The sequence below is a fragment of the Mustela nigripes genome, chromosome 9, assembly GCF_022355385.1.
Source record: "Mustela nigripes isolate SB6536 chromosome 9, MUSNIG.SB6536, whole genome shotgun sequence".
NCBI classification, from domain to species: Eukaryota; Metazoa; Chordata; class Mammalia; order Carnivora; family Mustelidae; genus Mustela; species Mustela nigripes.
Genome location: NC_081565.1, coordinates 37,264,086 through 37,285,849, shown reverse-complemented (window position 1 = coordinate 37,285,849; position 21,764 = coordinate 37,264,086). Strand labels below are relative to the sequence as shown.

Below are 21,764 nucleotides of genomic sequence, written 5' to 3'. Positions count from 1 at the left end.
TATAATTGTATTAGGAAGAATAAGGGCTCTAATGAAAAGCTCCCTTAAAAACTAAGGCCAGGGACGCCTGGGTGGCTCAGTTGGTTAAGCAGCTGCCTTCGGCTCAGGTCATGATCCTAGCGTACTGGGATCGAGTCCCACATCGGGCTCCTTGCTCAGCAGGGAGCCTGCTTCTCCCTCTGCCTCTGCCTGCCATTCTGTCTGCCTGTGCTCGCTCTCTCTCTCTCTGATAAATAAATAAAATCTTTAAAAAAAAACTAAGGCCAGACTTCAACAGTGTTTTCTTTCCAAGTCAGAACCAGGATTCTTTTAGTACATCTGAAGAAAATGTTCCATTCAGGGTTTTTATTCCATTAAAATTCTAAACACCCATGATTCAGAAGTCTAACTAAAACCAAATTAATACTATTTCTAAAATTTCAGAACACAATTTAAAATTTTTTTCAGATTTACGGAGATTATCATTAACAAAGGAAAAAAATCACTAAAGAATATTTTTTAAAGTAAACCACAAAATCTACTAAATAGTCTAAAGCGACTGGGCTGGGCACATAAAGTATGTTAAAGTGTTCCAGCAAGTCTGCACCCTATGTATTCATCCTTCCTTCATCCACAATGACCTCATTCAAGAAACAGAAATGGCAAGAGATATCACGAAGTCAGCAAACACCTCCCCATTCCCCCAAAGCTGCTCTGGAGCTAGGGAAGAGACAAAAGGGTTTGGCTAGAACCAATTCCCTTCCTTTCTTGACTGTCTTATACAGATGGCTTCTGCAGGAAGCTTAAAAACTTTACCTAAAATTTTAGGTAAAGCTAAAGTTTTAGAAGCAGCAAAAGGTAGAAGAATAACCAAAAATTATGAATAAACAACAGATTACACTACCTACGGGGGCGGCGGGGGGGGGGGCTATCACTTTTACATACATAACCATTGCATTTACTCACCATTCAAAGAAAATTATGGATTTATCAACATAACTCTTAGGCAATGGTCTTCAACTAGGGGTGACTGTGCACCTCCCTCCCAAGGAACATCTAACAATATCAGAAGTCATTTTTTGATCATTACAACTTGAGGAAGAGTGCTACTGACCTCTAGTAGGGAGAGGCCAGGGATGCTGCTAAACATCCTATAATATAAAGGATACTGCACCACTTCAACAACCTATTATTAAATCTAAAATGTCAACAGAGCCAAGTACAGAAATTCTGCTCTAAAGTCCACTGTGATACTATTTTATTTGTACTATTTATTCACTTTTTCACTATTTCCTCTTTTTAATACAGAATTAACATCAGACTCACCAGGATAAATAAACTGGGTGCAGGACAGAGGAAGAAAAACATTGGGAGTAATAACTAGAGAGGGTAGTAACTATAAATATAGGATGGCTCAGACTTACCCCATGCCTTGGGTTGAGAATCTTCCTGCCCCTCTCCCTCTTCCACGTCCAAATCCTTAAAAACAAAACAGTACTGTTAAATAGTATTTATGTCCTGCACAATCATAATTCTACCAACTTCATTCTCTTATGCACCCACCCAAACACCACTGTCATTGTGCCCAACAGCACCAACATTCCTATCCAGTGCACCCAATCTGCCGGTCCCTAATGACACAACTATAAACACAGTTACTGATTTTGAAGGACAGAAGGGATTTAATTCTGCTTGTACAGTACTCGTGATATGCAGCAGCTTAACACAGGCAGCTTATATTACTAACTATTCAGGGGTGCCTGAGTGACTCAGTTGGTTAAGCATCCTACTCTTGGTTTCCGCTCAGGTCATAATCTCAGAGTTGTGGGATCAAGCCCCGCGTCAGTTCTGTGCTCAGCACAGAGTCAGGTTATCTCTTCCCCGCTGCTCCTCACCCTGCAACCCACCTTCCAGGCTTGCGCATACACACACACACTCTCCCTCAAATATGTAAAATCTTTTAAAAAAAGCAAAAGGACAATTTTATTCAGCAACTCTCCAGTTTTTCTTAATATCCCAAGCTGTGGACTGAAGACATAAATGCAAAAGCTATAACTATACAACTCTTGGAGAAAATATAGCACAAAAACTTCATGACACTGAATCTGTAATGATTTTTTTTTTTAATATTTTATTTATCTACTTGACACAGAGAGAGAGATCACAACTAAACTGTAATGATTTTTTTAAATAGGATACCAAAGATACAGGCAAAACAAACAGACATTAGATTTGTGCATCAAAGACATCTATAGGGCGCCTGGGTGGCTCAGTGGGTTAGGCCTCTGCCTTCCGCTCGCTCAGGTCATGATCTCAGCATCCTGGGATCAAGGCCTGCATCAGGCTCTCTGCTCAGCAGGGAGTCTGCTTCTCCCTCTCTCTGCCTGCCTCTCTGCCTACTTGTGATCTCTATTTCAAATAAATAAATAAAATCTTTAAAAAAAAAAAAAAAAGACATCTATAGGTGCCCCTGGGTAGCTCAGTCAGTTAAGTCTGCCTTCAGCTCAGGTCACCATCTCAGGGTTCTGGGATGGAGCCCCACATAGGGCTTCCTGCTCAGCAGGGACTCTGCCTCTCCTTCTGCCCCTCCCCACCCCCACTCATACTCCCTACCTCTCTCTCACAAATAAATAAAATCTTCAGGAAAGAAAAAAAAGACACTATATCGGGGTGACAGCTACCTCAGTCAGTAGAGCATACAACTCTCAATCCTGGGGTTTTAAGTTAGAGTCCCATGCTGGGTGTACAGATTACTTAAAAATAAAATCTTAAAAAAATAAAAAAAGATAATGAGGTACCTGCGTAGCTCGCTCACTCATATGAACTATACTGTATGTGAATTCTATCTCAAGAAGCTATTATTGCTCTAAAGTTGCCAAGAAAGAAAACAGGAGAAAAAACACAACTAACTGCTCTTGATAGGTGGACTCATGCATACTCTTTGTAAGAAAAGAAAATTGATTTCAAATTCACACAATGCCAAAAGGCACTTATGGTGGTTAAATATTAAGAAAATAGTGGCAAGATCTTAAAGGGGGATGCTGCTCAGAAATTATTAAACAAACCTGGAATACTTGAGCCAAAAAGCAAGCTGTTCAAGAGAAAAAGGAATTTATAAAAGAAACACATAGCCTAGGCAAAAATTCAAGAAATCTTACAAGTACCCTGGAAAAAGTCTGTTACCAACTACATACCTCTGTCTTCAAAGATCAAAAGCTGCACCCAGGGATGCCTGGGTGGCTCAGTTGGTTAAGCAGCTGCCTTCGGCTCAGGTCATGATCCCAGCGTCCTGGGATCAAGTCCCACATCGGGCTCCTTGCTCAGCAGGGAGCCTGCTTCTCCCTCTGCCTCTGCCTGCCATTCTGTCTGCCTATGCTTGCTCTCTCTCCCTCTCTCTCTGATAAATGACCCTGAGATCATGACCTGAGCTGAATGAAGGCAGAGGCTTTAACCCACTGAGCCACCCAGGTGCCCCTAAGTAGATTTTAAAAAGTCAAATCCATTATTCCCAGAAATTTTTACAAGATAACAAAACTGTTTTTTCTATTTACCTGGCTAGTAACACTACCAGTAACATTGTTTTCTGTGTATATATGATTTCCCTACACTGTTATCTGGTACAAACAGCTATTTCTGTCTAATAGCTCATAATAAAGATTCGGGGTCTTTTAATTAAAACAAAAACAAAAATACAAGACTAAAGAATATTATCAAAAAGAATAAACCAATATTAGGATACTCGCTATCTTTTCCCCTAGAGGTCTCTCTAGGGACTCTGTATCACATCTTTGTTGAATGCTCAAGTTTTCAGTTGTTTAATGTTTATGTTTTTTACCCTGGGAGCTTGAACAGAAAAGTTGCTCATTTCCCTTGAAAAAGCCTTAACTCAGAAAACAGGCAATCGCCTTTAGTGGAGGCAGACCCTAACTGCAGACATTCCCCACCTCCCCAGTACCCAACATGTGTGACTTAAATAAAAGCTAGAAGGGACAGTGATCCTAATCTAAGATGACAGAAAGCAATCCCTTTCCCTCATTCCCGTAAGACTATATGGAGAACTCTGCTAACAGCCAAATGTGCCAGAAACGGTGTCATCCTGAATTTGTTACTGCACACTCTGAATCACGACATGAAACATCTCTAAGGTCCTGACTAGTTCTAAGGCTTTTTTGTATAGACAAAAATTTCCAAATTTTCATGACTGGTTCAATGATAAATATAGTTGCCATGTTGACTATCAGTTGCCTCCATGCCCAGAGAACTATTCAGCCCATACCAACAGCAGGGCATCTCTGGGGCTTGCCGGACTCAGAGACTTGGGAGTCAAGCAAGTTCTGCCTTTCTGTCCCTAGATTAGAGTATATTCTCAGACAGCAATATGCCTTTCCAAACTTCAAGCAGCATAAACAAGTTAAATGATAATAGCAAAATCTTTCTGGGATTCAGTGAGGAATAAAGCTTAGAATCCACCCTCGTATCACATATATTAGCTTGTCCTTAGCAAAGAAGTCTGATTCTAAATGTGTTATGGAGACACCTGGGTGGCTCAGTCATTTGACTGGCAGACTTGATTTTAGCTCATGTCATCAGGGTTCTGAGACTGAGCCCCAGCAAAGCTCTGTACTCACAGCAGGGAGTCTCCTTGAGCTTCTCTCTTCCTCTCCCTCCCTGTCCCCATCCCCACCCCCCACACCCTGCTCCCAGCACTCTGTGTTGAGCGCAGAGCCAGACATGGGGCTCAAACCCATGACCCCAGACCATGATCTGAGTGGAAATCAAGACCCACCCAGGCACCACAAATTTTTAAATCATTTAAAAAATAACGAATAAAGGTATTACACTAAATGTTTCAGGAATTAATGGACTCTAAAACCAGTATATAAGGAGTGATTTTTTTCTTAAAGGATATTTAAGAAATACTTCAACCCCTTGGTGCTGCACCCCACCCTGCCACTAGCTGAAGGTATTAGTACAATGAAGAGCCATACCCTAAATGTCATGCATCCTGCTTGGCAGGGACTGACTGGATTCCATCTCCTCCCCAATGAAAAGAGACACCCCCCCCCTTTGGACTGAGTAAGCTTACCCTTTTGTGGTGACAATTTTATTTTTTTTTATTTCACTTAAAATCAATTAATTAACACAGTTTATTATTGGTTTCTGAGGGAGAGGTCAGTGATTCATCAATCTTATATAATACCCAGTGCTCGTGACAGAATGTGCCCTTTTTAATGCCTATCACCCCATCCCTCCCCCTACCACCCCTCCAGCAACCTTCAGTTTGTTTCCTATAGTTGTCTCATATGGTCTGTAGCCTTCTCTGATTTGGTATTTTATGTTTCCCTCCCTTCCCTTGTGGAGACAATTTTAGAAATTCCCACATAGGGTATACCTGGGTGGCTCAGTTGGTTAGGTATCTGCCTTTGGCTCAGGTCATGATCTCAAAGAGTTCTGGGATCAAGTTCCACCTGCAATTCCCACATGCAACTCCCCGCTCAGCAGGGAAGTCTGCTACTCCCTCTCCCTCTGTTCCTCCTCCACCCCTTGCTTGTGCTCTCTCAAATAAATCTTTATGGGGGAAAAAAAAAAATCCCCAACTGGAAGATAATTTCTCCTAAGCCCCATTACAGGCAAGGCTGTTCAGGATGGTTCAAGGAAAAACCCCAATTCAAATTAGCTAATGCAAGACAGGCAAAATTAGTTTTCTATAACTGGGGTAGTTTGAGGGATAGGCATTCCTGAATCCAGGGATAGAAAACACATATAAAAAAGGATATTTATATAATCTTAGTACTCCCCTCAAAAAGTATTCATTAATTACAAAGTGCAGGGTAGTAACTTCAAGGAGAAACTGGGCAGAAGCTACTGTTCTTAAATAAGAAATCAAAACTAACACTAGCAATGGGATAAACCTTTATCATGTGCCCTCTAATGTGATCCACATTTTGTGGTATTCCTGTCAAAAGTAAGTAACAGGTTAACTATACTGGCATTAAAATAAAATTTAAAACCACCAAATAACATCAATGTATTCATGAAGCTTCTCAGACTGATATTAAAGGACATTCTACAAGACAGTCCCTATGCTTCAAAAGCATTAACGCCATGAAATAACCAAGATTATTCCAGACTGATGAACTATTTTAGATTGAATGACACTAAAAAGAGACATGAGAGCCAAATACAATGTGTGATACTGGACTGGATCCTAGACCAGAATACCTTTTTGCTATAAGGAACATTACAGGATAACTTTTCAGTAAGGCCTGTAAATTGCATCAATAGTAATTTCCTGTTTTTATCACTGTAAGATACCTCCATGAGAGAGGTTTTTTCCCTCCCTTAGGAGATATACACTAAGGGGTAAAATGGCATATTAAGGGGTAAAATGGCATTATGTTGGAATTTACATTTAAAGGTTTTGGGAAAGAAACACACACACACACACACACACACACACACACACACACACACAGAGAAAAACAATGAAAAAAATAGTGAAACATCAAAATTCAGGAAATCTAAGTACCCATTACACAATTCTATCATACTTTATTTCAAGGTAAAATGTTAAAGCTGCGCCCTGAGCATTTCTGTGTATATGTCATATTCCAATAAGTAGTTTTTAATTCTGTTTAAAAAAAAAAAATCCAAGTTGTTTTCCATATTTACATTAGCTGCTCCTTCTACACAGAATATTTCTACCCAGATTTTCACATGGCTTTATTCCTCCTCAGCAACCTCCTCAGGTCACTCAATCTAAAGATGACCCTACTAGATGACAAAGCTGGCTTAGCCGGTAAAGCATAAGATTCCTGATCTAGGAGTTTTGAGTTCAAGCCCCACATTGGGTGTACAGAATTTTTACTAAAAGAAATTAAAAACAAACAGACGTAATAATGAAGACCCCACTTGACAGCTGATCACCAATCATTTTCTTAAGTCAAACACTGATTTTACTTGACTGTCTCTTATCCTTCCCACCCCATATGTAAGGGACCATGCCTTACTCCCAGCATTATCTGCAACAATAAAACAGGTATTTAAGTATTAGTTGTTGCAGCACCAAAGAAACAATTATAAGAACATATTATGAGCAACTATATGCTAACAAACTGGACAATCTGGAAGAAATGGATGCATTCCTAGAGACATATAAACTACCAAAACTAAAACAGGAAGAAACAGAAACCCTGAACAGACCCATAACCAACAAGGAAACTGAAGCAGTAATCAAAAATCTCCCAACAAACAAGAGTACAGGGCCAGCTGGCTTCCCAAGGGAATTCTACCAAACATGTAAAGAAGAATACATAGCTATTCTTCTGAAACTGTTCCCCCACAAAAACAAACCAGAAATAGAAGGAAAACTTCCCGACTCTTTTTATGAGGCCAGCATTACCTCGATCCCAAAAGCAAAGACCTCACCAAAAAGGATGATTATCACTATCAATTATCAATATCACTGATGAACATGAATGAAAAAATTCTCAACAAGAGGCGCCTGGGTGGCTCAGTGGGTTAAGCCTCTGCCTTTGGCTCAGGTCATGATCGAGCCCTACATCGGGCTCTCTGCTCAACAGGGAGCCTGCTTCCCTTCCTCTCTCTCTGCCTGCCTCTCTACTTGTGATCTCTGTCTGTCAAATAAATAAATAAAATCTTAAAAAAAAAATTCTCAACAAAATACTAGCAAATAGGATCCAAGAGTACATTAAAAGAATTATTAACCACTACAAAGTAGGATTTATTCCTGGGCTACAAGGTTGGTTGAACACCCATAAATCAATCAATATGATACACTACATTAAAGAAAGACAAGAACCGTATGATACTCTAAACAGATGCAGAAAAAGCACTGGACAAAGTACAGCGTTTTTTCTTGATTCAAACTCTTCACAGTGCTGGGATAGAGGATCCATACCTAAATATCATATAAGCCATCTATGAAAAACCCACAGTGAGTATCATTCTCAATGGGGAAAAACTGAGAGCTTTTACCCTAAGGTCAGGAACATGGCAGGGATGTCCACTATTGCCACTGCTATTCAACAAAGTACTAGAAGTCCTAGCCTCAGCAATCAGACAACAAAAAGAAATAAAAGGCATCCAAATCGGCAAAGCAGAAGTCAAACTCTTACTCACTGCAAATGACACGATACTTTATGTGGAAAACCCAAAAGACTACACCCCAAAATTGCAAGAACTCATACATACAGGAATTGAGTAAAGTGGTAGGATATAAAATCAATGCACAGAAATCAGTTCCATTTCTACAGACCCAGCAATGAGACAGCAGAAAGAAAATTAAGAAGCTGACCCCATTTATATTTACACCCAAAATTGTAAGACACCTAGGAATAAATCTAACCAAAGAGGCAAATGATGTGACTCAGAAAACTATAGACTACTCATGAAAGAAACTGAGGAAGACACAAAGAAATGGAAAAACATTCCACGCTCATGGACTGGAAGAACAAATATTGTTAAGATATCTATGTTGCCTAGAACTGTAAATACATTTAATGCAATCTCTATCAAAATACCATCAACTTTTTTCACAGAAATGGAACAAATAACCTTAAAATTTGTATGAAACCAGAAAAGACCCCAAAAAGCCACAGGAAGGTTAAAAAAGAAAACCAGAGCTGGTGGCATCACAATTCTAGACTCCAGGCTCTATTACAAAGCTGTAATCATCAAGACGGAATGGTAGTGGCACAAAAACAGACACATAGATCAAGGGAACAGAACAGAGAACCAAGAAATTAATCCTCAACTCTATAGTTGAGGACAAATGAGGAAAGAATATCCAACAGAAAAAAGTCTCTTTAACAAATGGGTGTTGGGAAAATTGGACAACCACATGCAGAAGAATGAAACTGGACCATTTCCTTATACCATACACAAAAATAGACTCAAAATGGATGAAAGACCTAATCTGAGACAGGAATCCATCAAAATCCTTGAGGAGAATGTAGGCAGCAACCTCTTCCACCTTGGCCCCAGCAACTTCTTCCTAAAGACACTGCCAAAGGCAAGGGAAGCAAGGACAAAAATAAACTATTGGGACCTAATCAAGATAAAAAGCTTTTGCACAGCAAAGAAAACAGTCAACAAAACCAAAAGACAGGGGCGCCTGGGTGGCTCAGGTCACGGTCCCAGGGTCCTGGGATCAAGACCCACGTAGGAGAGCGGGGAGCCTGCTTCCTCCTCCCTCTCTCTCTGCATCCTTGTGATCTCTGTCCATAAAAACAAACAAACAAACAAAAAAACAAAAGACAATCAACAGAATGGGAGAAGGTATTTGCAAATAACATGTCAGACAAAGGGCTAGTATCCAAAATCTATGAAGAACTTACCAAATTCAACACCCAAGGAACAAATAATCTAATCAAGAAATGGGCAAAAGACATGAACAGACATTTTTGCAAAGAAGACATACAAATGGCCTACAGACACATGAAAAAGCAGTATCACTCAACCATCAGGGAAATACAAATCAAAACCACAATGAAATACCATTTCACATCAGCAAGAATGGCTAAAATTAACAAGTCAGTAAATGGCCCAGTGAGAATGGTTGAAATTAACAAGTCAGTATTAAGCACAGATGTTGTTGGCAAGGATGCGGAGAAAGGAGAACCCTCCTACACTGTTGGTGGGAATGCCAGCTGGGGCAGCCACTCTGGGAAACAGTAATGGAGGTTCCTCAAAAAGTTGAAAATAGGGCTAGCCTATGACCCAGCAATTGCACTACTGGGTATTTACCCCAAAGATACAAATACAGTGATCTGAAGAGGCACATGCACCCTAATGTTTATAGCAGCAATGTCCACAACAGCCAAACTATGGAAAGAGCCCAGATGTCCACTGACAAATGAATGGATAAAGATGTGGTGTGTAGGGGAAAAAAAAAGATGTGTTGTGTGTGTATACACACGTATACACACGTGTACACACACACACACACACACACACACACACGAGTTCAAGCCCCAAATAGGGCATAGAGCTTACTTTAAAAATTAATGAGTGAACAAAATACATAAATATACTAATACAGACTCCAAAAAATACTGCCTATATATATTATTCCCTATGAAACAATAAATTTCTCTCTACTTATCTCTTGCCTGCTTTTCAGAGTGGTTGGAAAAACACATTTTAGTTATTCCCTCATCCTGTGAATATAAATGGCCAATACCAACAAGGAACATTCCTTGAAATGTAGTTCCAGAAGTCCTAGGAACAGTCAGCAGGACTGTCAACCTTTTACCACTGAAAAGCTATTAAAGGGCCTGCTGGTAAACATTACTTGCCGGACATTTCAGTAAGTCAGCTTTAACCCAAATCCTTGGCCAAGTTTTTATTTATGTGAGAGAGAGAGAGAGCAGGCTAGCACACCATGAGCAGGTGAAGGAGCGGAGGGAGAAGCTGACTCCCTGCTAAGCAGGGAGCCCGATGTAGGACTTAATCCCAGGACCGAGACCATAACCGTGAGCCAAAGGCAGATGCTTAACCAAATGAGCCACCCAGGTGCCCCTCCAATACCTAAAAATCTTACAAAAACAAAAAACCCACTCTAAAATAATAATTTTCAAGGGGATCCGAGTCACATCTGGCGGCTCTTCATTTTTGTATAAACATACTATCTAGTGAGGTCAGCTAATATAGCCAAGAACAAAGGCCAAAAAAAAAAGTTTGTTTTTTAGGTGGTTTTAGATCTAGCTATTGTGAAAGACTTTGACCAGGAAAATTAAATTTAAATTCTTCTACACACACACTTCATTCACATGGACTGTATTTTTTATTGTTTGCATTCTGTTCTTATTCACTGTTAAATTTACCAACCAATAAGGAAAACTGTATGAATAATCACCAAACAGTCCAAAAAAAGAACATGAAGATGTGACAGTTATGATTAAGTAAAATTTTATGGTGATTTTACTTGGTCTGTGAAGTTTTGTTTACTCCAGTTTTATCTGCCTAAATAAAACCAAAGTAAATATATCAACTCTACCTCAAGGTAATAAAACTAACCAATCCTACTCCCACATACACTCCCCGCTTTCCAACTCACTGGCTGTTCCCTAGGATGTGTTTTTATAACAATAAATCTGTTCAATTTGTAACAAGAATCAGCATTCAATCAGCCTTTTATTTTTAAATATGTCCCTAAGCAACCAACCAATCAAGTTCTCAGACTTGATTTTTACTGTCAAAGGACCAAACTAAGGGTTCCAGTGTGCCACAGAGGGAATTCAGTCATGAATATCTGATCATTTCTTTAAGAAGCACATTAATTCCAGGGGAAGCAACTCAAAGATCAAATACTCTGGAAAAGAGAAACTTCTCCCAGATAAGACACCCCAGCTCTTCTGTATTCCTGAAACCTTCAAAGGAATTTCCAATGATCTTCTAATTACAACAGGGTGGTATGGAGTAATCAGACACAAAACATTGGTATTACACTATTTGAGTACCCTGACCCATAAGCATAGTAAAGTTTAGTAGTCAAAAACCTCACTCTGGGGATGCCTAAGTGGCTCAGTAGGCTAAGCGACTGCCTTCGGCTTGGGTCAAGATCCCAGGGTCCTGGGATCGAGTACCACATCGGGCTCCTTGCTCAGCAGGGAGCCTGCTTCTCTCTCTGCCTCTGCCTGCCACTCTGCCTGCTTGTGTACACGTGCTCTCTCTCTAGTAAATAAATAGATACAGAAATAACTTTAAAAACAAAATAAAACAAACAAACAAAAAAAACCACCTCATTCTGTTTTTTTTGTTCTTCTATATTCCTTCTCTCCCAGGATGGGTACCTCAAGACACTAAAAAAACAGGAGTAGAGATGCCACTTATCTTTCTAACCTCACTGTAACAATGGTAAACTTGGGGCTTACTCCATAAGAACTCATTCCTAAACATATATTATACTAACAAGCAGTTCCAGCTTCTCAAACACAGAATTACAATTTTTACTGATTATTACATGTCACATGATAAAAAACTTGACCCAAAATGCTCCACATTTCACATATTAACATGATCTTTGATCTAAGTTCAGGATTTAGTCAATATCATTCAGGAGAACTTCCAGTCTTACAGTAGATATTTAATACCTACCAGTTAAATTCCACATTTTGTACACAAACCACAGTATTATTTGATGGCCAAATCACCTCTGACCAGTCACCATTTATACAGTCCCAAACATTCTGACACCAAAATGCAAAGACACGGACACTGAAGAAAGTGGCCCAGCACAACTGCTACTTCCTTCCTCCAAAAAGACTACTGTTTTCTCACAAATAACACACAACTCACAAGATACTTCTCTTCAAACTTTTAAACAGAATACAGAAAATCTACTTGTTCTAAGTATCACACTCTTATTCCTCTGATTGTAGAGCAAACATTCAGTGAATGGTATGGAAACAATATAGAGAAAATTTAGTTTTACTTCATTTGCTATGGTTCATACTTACTATGCTATCTTTTCTTTCTATCTTACTTTTTACGCTATCAAATTCATAATACAAATTATCCCAAAACTTAGAGATTACCATATTAAATCTATGCTGTTTCAAAGTATTTTTAAGCCAGTACTATTCAGAATAGGCAAAAATTAAGAAAAAAAAGTTTCATTAGCAATTTGAATTTTTTTTTTTTTAAGATTTTATTTGAGAAAGAGAGCACGTGAGTGATGGAAAGGGTAAAGGGAAGGGGAAAAGCAGACTCCCGACTGAGCAGAGAGCCCAATGTGGGGCTCCAACCCAGAATCCTGAGATCATGACCTGAGCCAAAGTCAGATGCTTAACTGAGTCACCCCAGTAATTTGAAATGTTAGCAAATTTAATCACAAATGTAGATCAGTATTCTAAGGGAGAGCCAAGGGGAAGTCAGCAGAGGAGCTCACAAGTATGGTCAAAATCAAAGAATAAATGCAATGGAGACTTTAAAGAACTGTTTTTAAAGTATACACTTTATGGCATATACTTGTTTTTTAAGTATACCCTTAATATCTGCATACTACCCAACAAACCAAAAATAACTGCAAAGGAAGAGAACAATGGGTTTTTTTTTAATTTGTTTGCTTGTTTTTTAAGGTTTATTTATTTCAAGGATGCCTGGGTGGCTCAGTTGGTTAAGTATCTGCCTTCAGCTCTGGTCATGATCCCAGGGTCCTGGGATTGAGTCCTGCATCAGGCTTCCTGCTGAGAGCCTACTTCTCCTTCTGCCTGCTGTGCTCACACTCTCTCTCAAATAAATAAAATCCTTTAAAACAGAGGAGGAGAGCACCTGGGTGGCTCAGTGGCTTAAAGCCTCTGCCTTTGGCTCAGGTCCTGATCCTGGGGTCCTGAGATAGAGCCCCACATCGGGCTATCTGCTTCGTGGGGAGCCTGCTTCTCCTCTCTCTCTCTGCCTGCCTCTCTGCCTACTTGTGATCTCTGTCTGTCAAATAAAAAAATAATAATAATAATCTTTAAAAAGAAAAAGAAAAAAAAACACACAGATTTATTTTGAAAGAGTGAGAGTGAGTGAGAGAGACACAGAGAGAGCATGCACAGAGGGAAAGGGAAAAGCCAACTCCCTACTGAGAAGGTGTCGGATTCTGGGATTAATCCCAGGACTGCTAACCAACTAAACCGCCCAGGTGTCCCCAATGAACTGTTTCTTTCTTTCTTTCTTTTTTTTAAAGATTTTATTTATTTATTTGAAAGAGAGCATGAGAGCGGAAAAGGTCAGAGGGAGAAGCAGACTCCCCATGGAGCTGGGAGCCCGATGAGAGACTCCATCCTGGAACTCTGGGACCATGACCTGAGCCAAAGGCAGTCGCCCAACCAACTGAGCCACCCAGGCACCCCTCCCAACGAATTGCTTTAAAAGGCTAATTAAACAAACTATAAGAGAGTAAATTAAGATCTTAAAGGACTTACAACTAATCTTCTGGAAAGTGACATATTACATAAAACAAAAGACACATTTATCTCTTAAAGTAACAAACTATTTGTCCTGCACCACTATTAGCTTACTATCAAACCATACTAATATTCATAAGCAAAATAATTGTGGTTTTGAGGATGTAGGATACTGAGTATTTTACCCCTCTTGCCCTATGCTGGAAGTCAGATTCAAAGCAATTCAAAGAAATCTCCAGACAGACCACAATCCTTTCAAGAGTGTAATCAAATATACTTAAATAAAGGTGTTATAAAATTTTTTCAAAAAGTAAATTTTAAAGTTTATTTTTTAAACAGTTTTATGTATTAATTTATTTGAGGTAGAGAGGGAAGCAGAGGGAGAGGAAGAAAGAATCTAAAGCTGACCCTCACTGAGCACAGAGGCTGATCAATGCAGGGCTTGATCCCACCACTGTGAGCCCAGGACCTGAGTCAAAACTGTGAGTCAGACATTTAAACAACTGAGCTACCCAGGTGACCCAGAAAAAGTAAAGTTAAACTGAAAAATCCTACATACAAAACAATTTATTTCTTTGAAAAAGTAAAGTTTAGGGGTGCCTGGGTGGCTCAGTGACTTAAAGCCTCTGCCTTTGGCTCAGGTCATGATCTCAGGGTCCTGGGATTGAGCCCCACATCAGGCTCTCTGCTCGGCAGGGAGCTTGCTTCCTCCTCTCTCTCTCTCTGCCTGCCTCTCTGCCTACTTGTGATCTCTCTGTCAAATAAATAAATAAAATCTTAAAAAAAAAAAAAGTAAAGTTTAATTAAAATCATACACACGAAACAATGGTAACAAATTTTAACTCGGGGCAGCGGGGTCGCTCAGTCAGTTATAGAGATCCAGCCCCATCAGGCTCCGCACTGAACATAGCAACTTCTTGGGATTCTCTCTCTCCATCTGCACCCCGCTTGTGCTCTCATTCTCTCTCGAATAAATAAATAAATAAATAAATAAATAATAACTCCTCTAAGTTAATATGTGGGAGTAGACCAGACTGATTTTTTTTTTAAGTTGAACTTGATTTATAAAAGGTCAGTCTAAGTCCTTTACCACTACTTTACATCTTTCTTAAAAAGGATTAGGTATTAGGGTCCCTGACTAGCTCAGCCAGCAGAGCATGCAGCTCTTGATCTCACAGTTTTAAGTTCAAGGCCCATTTTGGGTGTAGAGATTACTTAAAAAATTAAATCTTAAAAAAGAAAAAAAGGGGGGGGGCGCCTGGGTGGCTCAGTGGGTTAAGCCTCTGCCTTCGGCTCAGGTCATGATCCCAGGGTCTTGGGATCCAGCCCCGCATCGGACTCTCTGTTCAGCACGGAGCCTGCTTCCCCCTCTCTCTCTGCCTACTTGTGATCTCTGTCAAATAAATAAATTAATTAATTTAAAAAAAAAAAAAAAAGGATGGTGGGATGCCTGGGTGGCTCAGTTAGGTGTCTGCCTTCGGTTCAGGTGGTAATCCCAAGGCCCTGGGATCCAGCCCCATGTCAGGCCCCTTGTTTGACAGGAAGCCTGCTTGTCCCACTCCCACTTCCCTGCTTGTGTTCCCTCTCTTGCTGTCTCTCTTTCTGTCAAATTAAAAAAAAAAAAAAAAGAAAAGAAAAAGCAAAGGATCAGGTATTGAATTAGGGATTTTAAAGCAAGCCAGTATCATCATTCTATCAGATTTTACTCACTTTGGATCCTTCAATCCAGAGTGTCTAACAACAGTTCCAAGCAGATATGGTTTCAGAGGACTCCCTAATTAAGCCTTTCCATCTTGTCAGAAAGAAAAGCAATTTATGTCTACCTCTAAATACTCAAAAACATAAAAATCAATCAATAAATCTGAGTCCTTGAAGGAAGGAAGAAGGCAAGAAGACAGATAACCAGCCTACTATCCACTGTGACACTCTCCCTTCTTCCCTTCATCTCCCTGAAGAAAGTGGCTTCCAGTGACACTTGGGTGGCTCAGTCAGTTAAAGTGTCTGCCTTCAGTTCAGGTTATGATCGCAGGGTCCTGGGACTGAGTGCCACATTGGGCTCCTTGCTCCACGAGGAGCCTACTTCTCCCTCTCCTTTTGCCTGTTACTCCCCATGCTTGCGCTCACTCACTGTCAAATAAAAAATAAAATCTTAAAAAAAAAAAAAAAAAGACTCAGTTCTCTCATCTGTAAAATGAGAATACTACCAGCAGCACAGACAATCCTCAGAAGTTTTACTAGGGGATTAAATACATGTAAATTACAAGTAAAAGGCCTACTACACAATAAAGCACTCACAGTAAATATCAACTATTATTAATTATTCCACTTTGGTCCAACTCACAAAGAGAAAAACATTCTGTAGATAGGCAACTCTAAAGACTTAGGTAAGGACCACAAAAACAGGCCTAGCTATAGCCCTCAACATTGGCGAGACCAAGCAAGGCCCAATGCTTCCCCTGAGCAAACTACTCTTGTCACAAAGAAAATAAAAAATGGAATTACACATACTGCAACCCTCATCTTGAATTCCAAGAGAATCCTTTTTAAAATGAAACCATATGGGCATCTGAGTGGCTCAGTCTGTTGGGCGGCCAGCTCTTGATTTCAGCTTGGGGCTGTGGGACTGAGCCCCACATCATGCTCCATGTTCAGCGCTGACTCTGCTAGGGTTCTTTCTTTCTCCTCCTGCCCTACCCCCAGCCTGCTTGCATATGCTCTCACTCAAATAAATAAAGAATTTTTTTAATGAAATTAAATTTTAAAAAATAAAAACTAAACCATAAACACCAATAAGGGATTATGTTCAGAAATCCAGTCAACCTAAAACCTACTGATAAACTCACTAAAAATGGACAACTCATTCATTAACCTAAACACCACCAAAAAAATTAAAAGGAAAACAAACACATCTTTAGACGCAGTGCAATATAGAATACATAACCTCCTCTATGCTCACTTAAAAAACTGAGCTTGAATCAAATCTTTAAAGCTAACTTACATTTACAGTAGATAAGGCGGCTAAAGAAGTAAACTAAATGATACCACAAGAAACAAAAAGATCAATGCATAATGTAAAACATGACATCCTAAAGGAAAAGTAACATTGTTTGGACAACAAATCAACAATAAAGAGAAAAAAAGGGAGGAACAAATAAGTTAGAAGAATATACTTTAGATTAAAGAGAATTAAAATATGTAATGTATAAATATTGTTTCAATCCTGATTCAAAGAAATCCATGAAAAGACATTTTTTCAAATAATCAGGAAAATTTATACATGGGTTAAATGTTAGATGATACCAAAAGTTTACTATGAGTTTTTGAACTGCTAAAATAGCATTATGGTTATATATGAAAGTGTCTTACCTTTTTCAGAGGTGCTTACCATAGAAATTAAAGGTAAAGTGATCCAAAAAATCTACTTTAAAGTATTTCTGCAGAGGGTGCCTGGTAGCTCAGTGGGTTAAAGCCTCTGCCTTCAGCTCAGGTCATGATCCCAGGGTCCTGGGATCGGGCCCCACATCAGGCTCTCTGCTTAGCAGGGGGCCTGCTTCCTCCTCTCTCTCTCTCTCTCTCTCTCTCTCTCTGCCTCTGCCTACTATTATTCTATCAAATAAATAAATAAAATCTTTAAAAATATATATATATTTCTGCAGAGAAGGTAGGAAAGATCTATAAAACGAACATGGCTGAAATCTTTTTTAAGTGTTGTTAACTAAGAAGGAGGGGACATATGGTTCATCTGACTATTCTCCCCACTTTTCTAAATTTGAAATCGATCATAATTTTAAAAGGCTAGAAAAGGACATTACAATTAAAATTGGTTATATAGGGGCCTGGGTGGCTTAGTTGGCTAGGCCTCTGCCTTTGGCTCAGGTCATAATCTTAGGGTCCTGGTATCTAGCCCTGTATCAGACTCTCTGATCACCAGGGAGCCTGCTTTTCACCCTCTCCTTCTGCCTGCCGCTCCTCCTGCTTGTATACTCACACACTCTCTCCCTCTCTGTCAAGTAGGTAATTCTAATATTATTTTGCCTCTGCCTGGCAAATCAGTGCATAGGTTTGCCTTCTCTAATCTCTGAATAATGTTTTACCTTTGGCATTTGTAGTATTTTAGTAAATGATAGTTGAATGAATGAACAGCCAATGGAGTCGGTAGTATGCCTACTGCCTATGTTCTTTTTTTAATTTTAATTTTAGGTAATTAACATACAGTGCCTGCATTATTTCTATGCTTAATAATATTGCTAGTAAAGGGCGCCTGGGTGGCTCAGCGGGTTAAGCCTCTGCCTTCAGCTCAGGCCATGAGCTCAGGGTCCTGGGATCGAGACCCGTATCTGGCTTTCTGTTCAGCAGGGAGCCTGCTTCCCCCTCAAATAAATAAATAAAATCTTTAAAAATAATAATATTGGTGGTAAAAAAAATTCTGCCACTATGAACTGTTCTGCAGAGAGCAGACACAACTGCATTTAATAATACATCAAAGAGGGGCACCTGGGTGGCTCAGTGGGTTAAGCCTCTGCCTTCAGCTCAGGTCATGATCTCAGGATCCTGGGTTTGAGCCCTGCACCGGGCTCTCTGCTCAGAGGGGAACCTACTTCCTCCTCCCCCTCTGCCTGCCTGTCTGCTTACTTGTGATCTCTCTCTCTCTCTCTCCCTCTCTCTGTCAAATAGGTAAATAAAATCTTTAAAATAATAATAATGATAATAAGAGAGGCGCCTGGCTGGCTTGGTCTGTAAAGCCTGAGACTCCTGTTCTTTGGGGTTGTGCGTTCAAGCCCCACATTAGGTGCAGAGATCACTTAAAAATAAAATCTTAAAAAGAAAAATGAAATAAAATGGATCAAACAGAAAGTTAAGGTAGCTAATCCACTGAACCAAAGCAGGATCTGTATATTACATCTGAGTATCTTGATTTTATGACCCGAGAAAATTCAGTCACAACTCTGAAGTACATGAAATTATATTATTAAAGTGGCTTAATGACATCCCAAGTTCATAAATGTTAAAAAATGATCACTAATAAAAAATACTGGGGGATAAGAAAGAGCTAATGAATGGGCAAATACTTTTCATTTTAAAGCCAGTATCATATGGATAAAACACAACTATTAAAGTCCAACAGCGAAGAATTTAATGACTATTTGACCAGAGCTTCAAGTTTTAAGTTAATCAGTTTGGGTGAAACCAACCAGTAAGTTTTCTCAAAATTACATAAACCCAAACATTTCATTCATAGCCATCAGTGAACAAATGCAAAGACTGCAGATCAGTTCTTCTCCCAGAGCACACTGCCAGGCCTTGATGAAGTATGTACACCAACAGCCTGCCTCCTCCTTCCAATCACAGGCATCTCCTTCCCCCTTATTCTGTCTTACCTCTGCCACGAGCTCGCTTGCCACGGTCTGAAGGCTTGTCCCCTTGACTGCAATCAATACCATTCTCCTCGCCTCTAACTACGGAAGAAAAGAGCACCTCTTGTACATCATTGTGTTTAAGAGCTATCAAAGGCAAGGACAAAAAGGCTATTTTTTAAAAAGGCTAAAACTTAACGAGAGGGATCAGAAAACAGTAAAAACAAAACCAAATAAAAGTGACTCAAAATCTGACAGCACATCTCGCTTAATTTGTAGATGAAAATTCTGTAAGGAAATTAAAACTAGGTACCACTTTTTTCTTCCTTCTAGTTGGACTTGCCCTTCCCTAAAGCAAGTTTGCTTCAAAAAACATTTGTTCTGCAGCTATGTGTAATACACAACAAAACTGGCTCACTAGTTAGGTTCAAAGCCTGGAAAGGCCTAGAGCAGCAAAACAGCAATACCAAGGAAATAATGAGTTGCTGAAAAAATTAGTGTGGGAGATAGGTTTTCCTAAGATGCTATCCAGTACATGACAGCAGAGTCTTGTCTTCTCCTCACCCCTACACTGGCATTAATGACTCCATATAATACCTAAATTCTGAGCACAGCTTGGTCTCCTCATCTCTCTAAGGGCCTAACTGCCACGGCCACTCCATTTAAATTTGCCAAAGTTCTCCCTAAAATCACCATCTTGCTGCCTCTGTTTTTCCCCACAGCATAATTTCCACATATAACATTAAAATATCATATTACTTCTTTCTTATTGTCACATCTCATTCTACCTTCATTAAAAGTTTCGGGAAAGCAAAGATTTGTTTTATTCATTGCTCTATTAGAGTACCTGCCACATAGTAGGTACCCAGTAAACATCTGTGGAATAAATAAACTAGCAAAAGTCCCTAAGACAGTATGTCTGCCCAGAAGGTAGTATATAGGTAATGATGCCAAAATATGGGTCAAATTAAAGGACTGAGAAAAATCTTCCCTATTTGACAATCTCCCTCTTAAGGATTAGTTAATCCTTACCTATTACAATGAGTATCCATTAAGTGGGAAGAATAAACAGCATTATCTATCAGTGAGTAAAAACCTCACTTTAAAATTAGAGGGTAGGGACACCTGGCTGGCTCAGTTGGTTAAGCAGCTGCCTTCTGCTCAGGTCATGATCCCAGCGTCCTGGGATCGAGTCCCACATCGGGCTCCTTGCTCAGCAGGGAGCCTGCTTCTCCCTCTGCCTCTGCCTGCCATTCTGTCTGCCTGTGCTCGCTCTCTCTCCCTCTCTCTCTGATAAATAAATAAAATCTTTAAAAATAAAATAAAAATAAATAAATAAAAAATAAATAAATAAAATTAGAGGGTATGCTTGATACATAACAGAAGGCAGTCTTAAGACACACAATTCACTATCCACACCCCAGGTAAATGCTAATATGAAATTGCATCAGTTACAGTTCTAATAAACTATTCAGTTAGCTCATTATTAAGTGTTACCTATAATAACAAATACTGCATTGAGGAACTAGATTTATGGGCATTCGTTGCACTACCCTTTCAGCTTTTCAGTGTGCATAAAAATGTTCATAAAAAAAATTTTGAGGAGAAATGTACTTACACTCTCTCCCACGATTGCTACCTCTTCCTTTCCGGTTGTTGTTTCCACGTCCACGATTTATTTCTCTCTCACTTCTCTTCTCTCTATTCTCTTTGTTTTCTGAACTTTCTTTTCCAAAATTCTTCTTCTTTCCCCCTACAGTCTCCCATGAAGTCTACCAAAAACAAGAGTGGCCAGAGTTGTCATTCAAAGTGTATACAATTATCAAGGATATGTGCATATACCTTCTAGACCTAATAACCCATGCCCTGCAGCTCATTTTCCTACCATTTTAATTCTTATCCGTATCTTTCTACTTTCTGATGAAAAAGACAGCAAACCTCTTGCTAAGCTCCTGTTGCCATACACAGCACAAAAGAGTACAGCAACTAACTGAATTAACAACACACTGTATGTTGTTCTACCAGAGCCTTTTCCTATGCTGATTTAAAAATAAAGGTCATTTTCCCAAGACTATGCCACCTCCACCTAAGCAACTGCCTTAAATCTATGAATAAGTAAGTTAGCTCAAAGAATACAAAATTACATTGAAATGCTTTCCTAAAACCTCAGGAATAACTTGCTCCATTCAGTTAACCAAAGTTAACAATCTAAAAAAATTTAAAGGTAGGCAAATAAATTTGGGTTTGGTTTCGTTTTTTTTAAACTAAGTACCCAAAATTTCAACCACAAAGATGTGTTTCCAGGGCACCTGCATGGCTCAGTCATTAAGCATCTGCCTTCGCCTCAGGTCATGATCTCAGGCTCCTGGGATCAACCCTGCATGGCCGGGGTGGCGGGGGGGGGGGGGGGGTGTCCCTGCTCAGCAGGAAGCCTGCTTCTCCCTCTACTCTGCTTGTGTTCCCTCTCTCGCTGTCAAATAAATAAAAAGACGTGTTTCTAATAAGAAGTCAAAAT

General features: G+C 39.6%; 1 protein-coding gene across 4 annotated transcripts in view; it reads right to left on the bottom strand.

Annotated features, from left to right (window-relative positions):
• UBAP2 (ubiquitin associated protein 2) overlaps window positions 1-21,764 on the bottom strand; it is a 134,679-nt gene that overhangs the window by 48,413 nt on the left and 64,502 nt on the right. For all 4 annotated transcript variants that reach the window (XM_059411484.1, XM_059411483.1, XM_059411485.1 and 1 more), the window contains 3 exons: window positions 20,868-21,021; window positions 19,274-19,351; window positions 1,404-1,458 (listed from right to left, as the gene is read on the bottom strand). In XM_059411484.1, coding sequence (XP_059267467.1) covers window positions 1,404-1,458; window positions 19,274-19,351; window positions 20,868-21,021 — 287 coding nt within the window. The remainder of the gene's footprint in view (window positions 1-1,403; window positions 1,459-19,273; window positions 19,352-20,867; window positions 21,022-21,764) is intronic.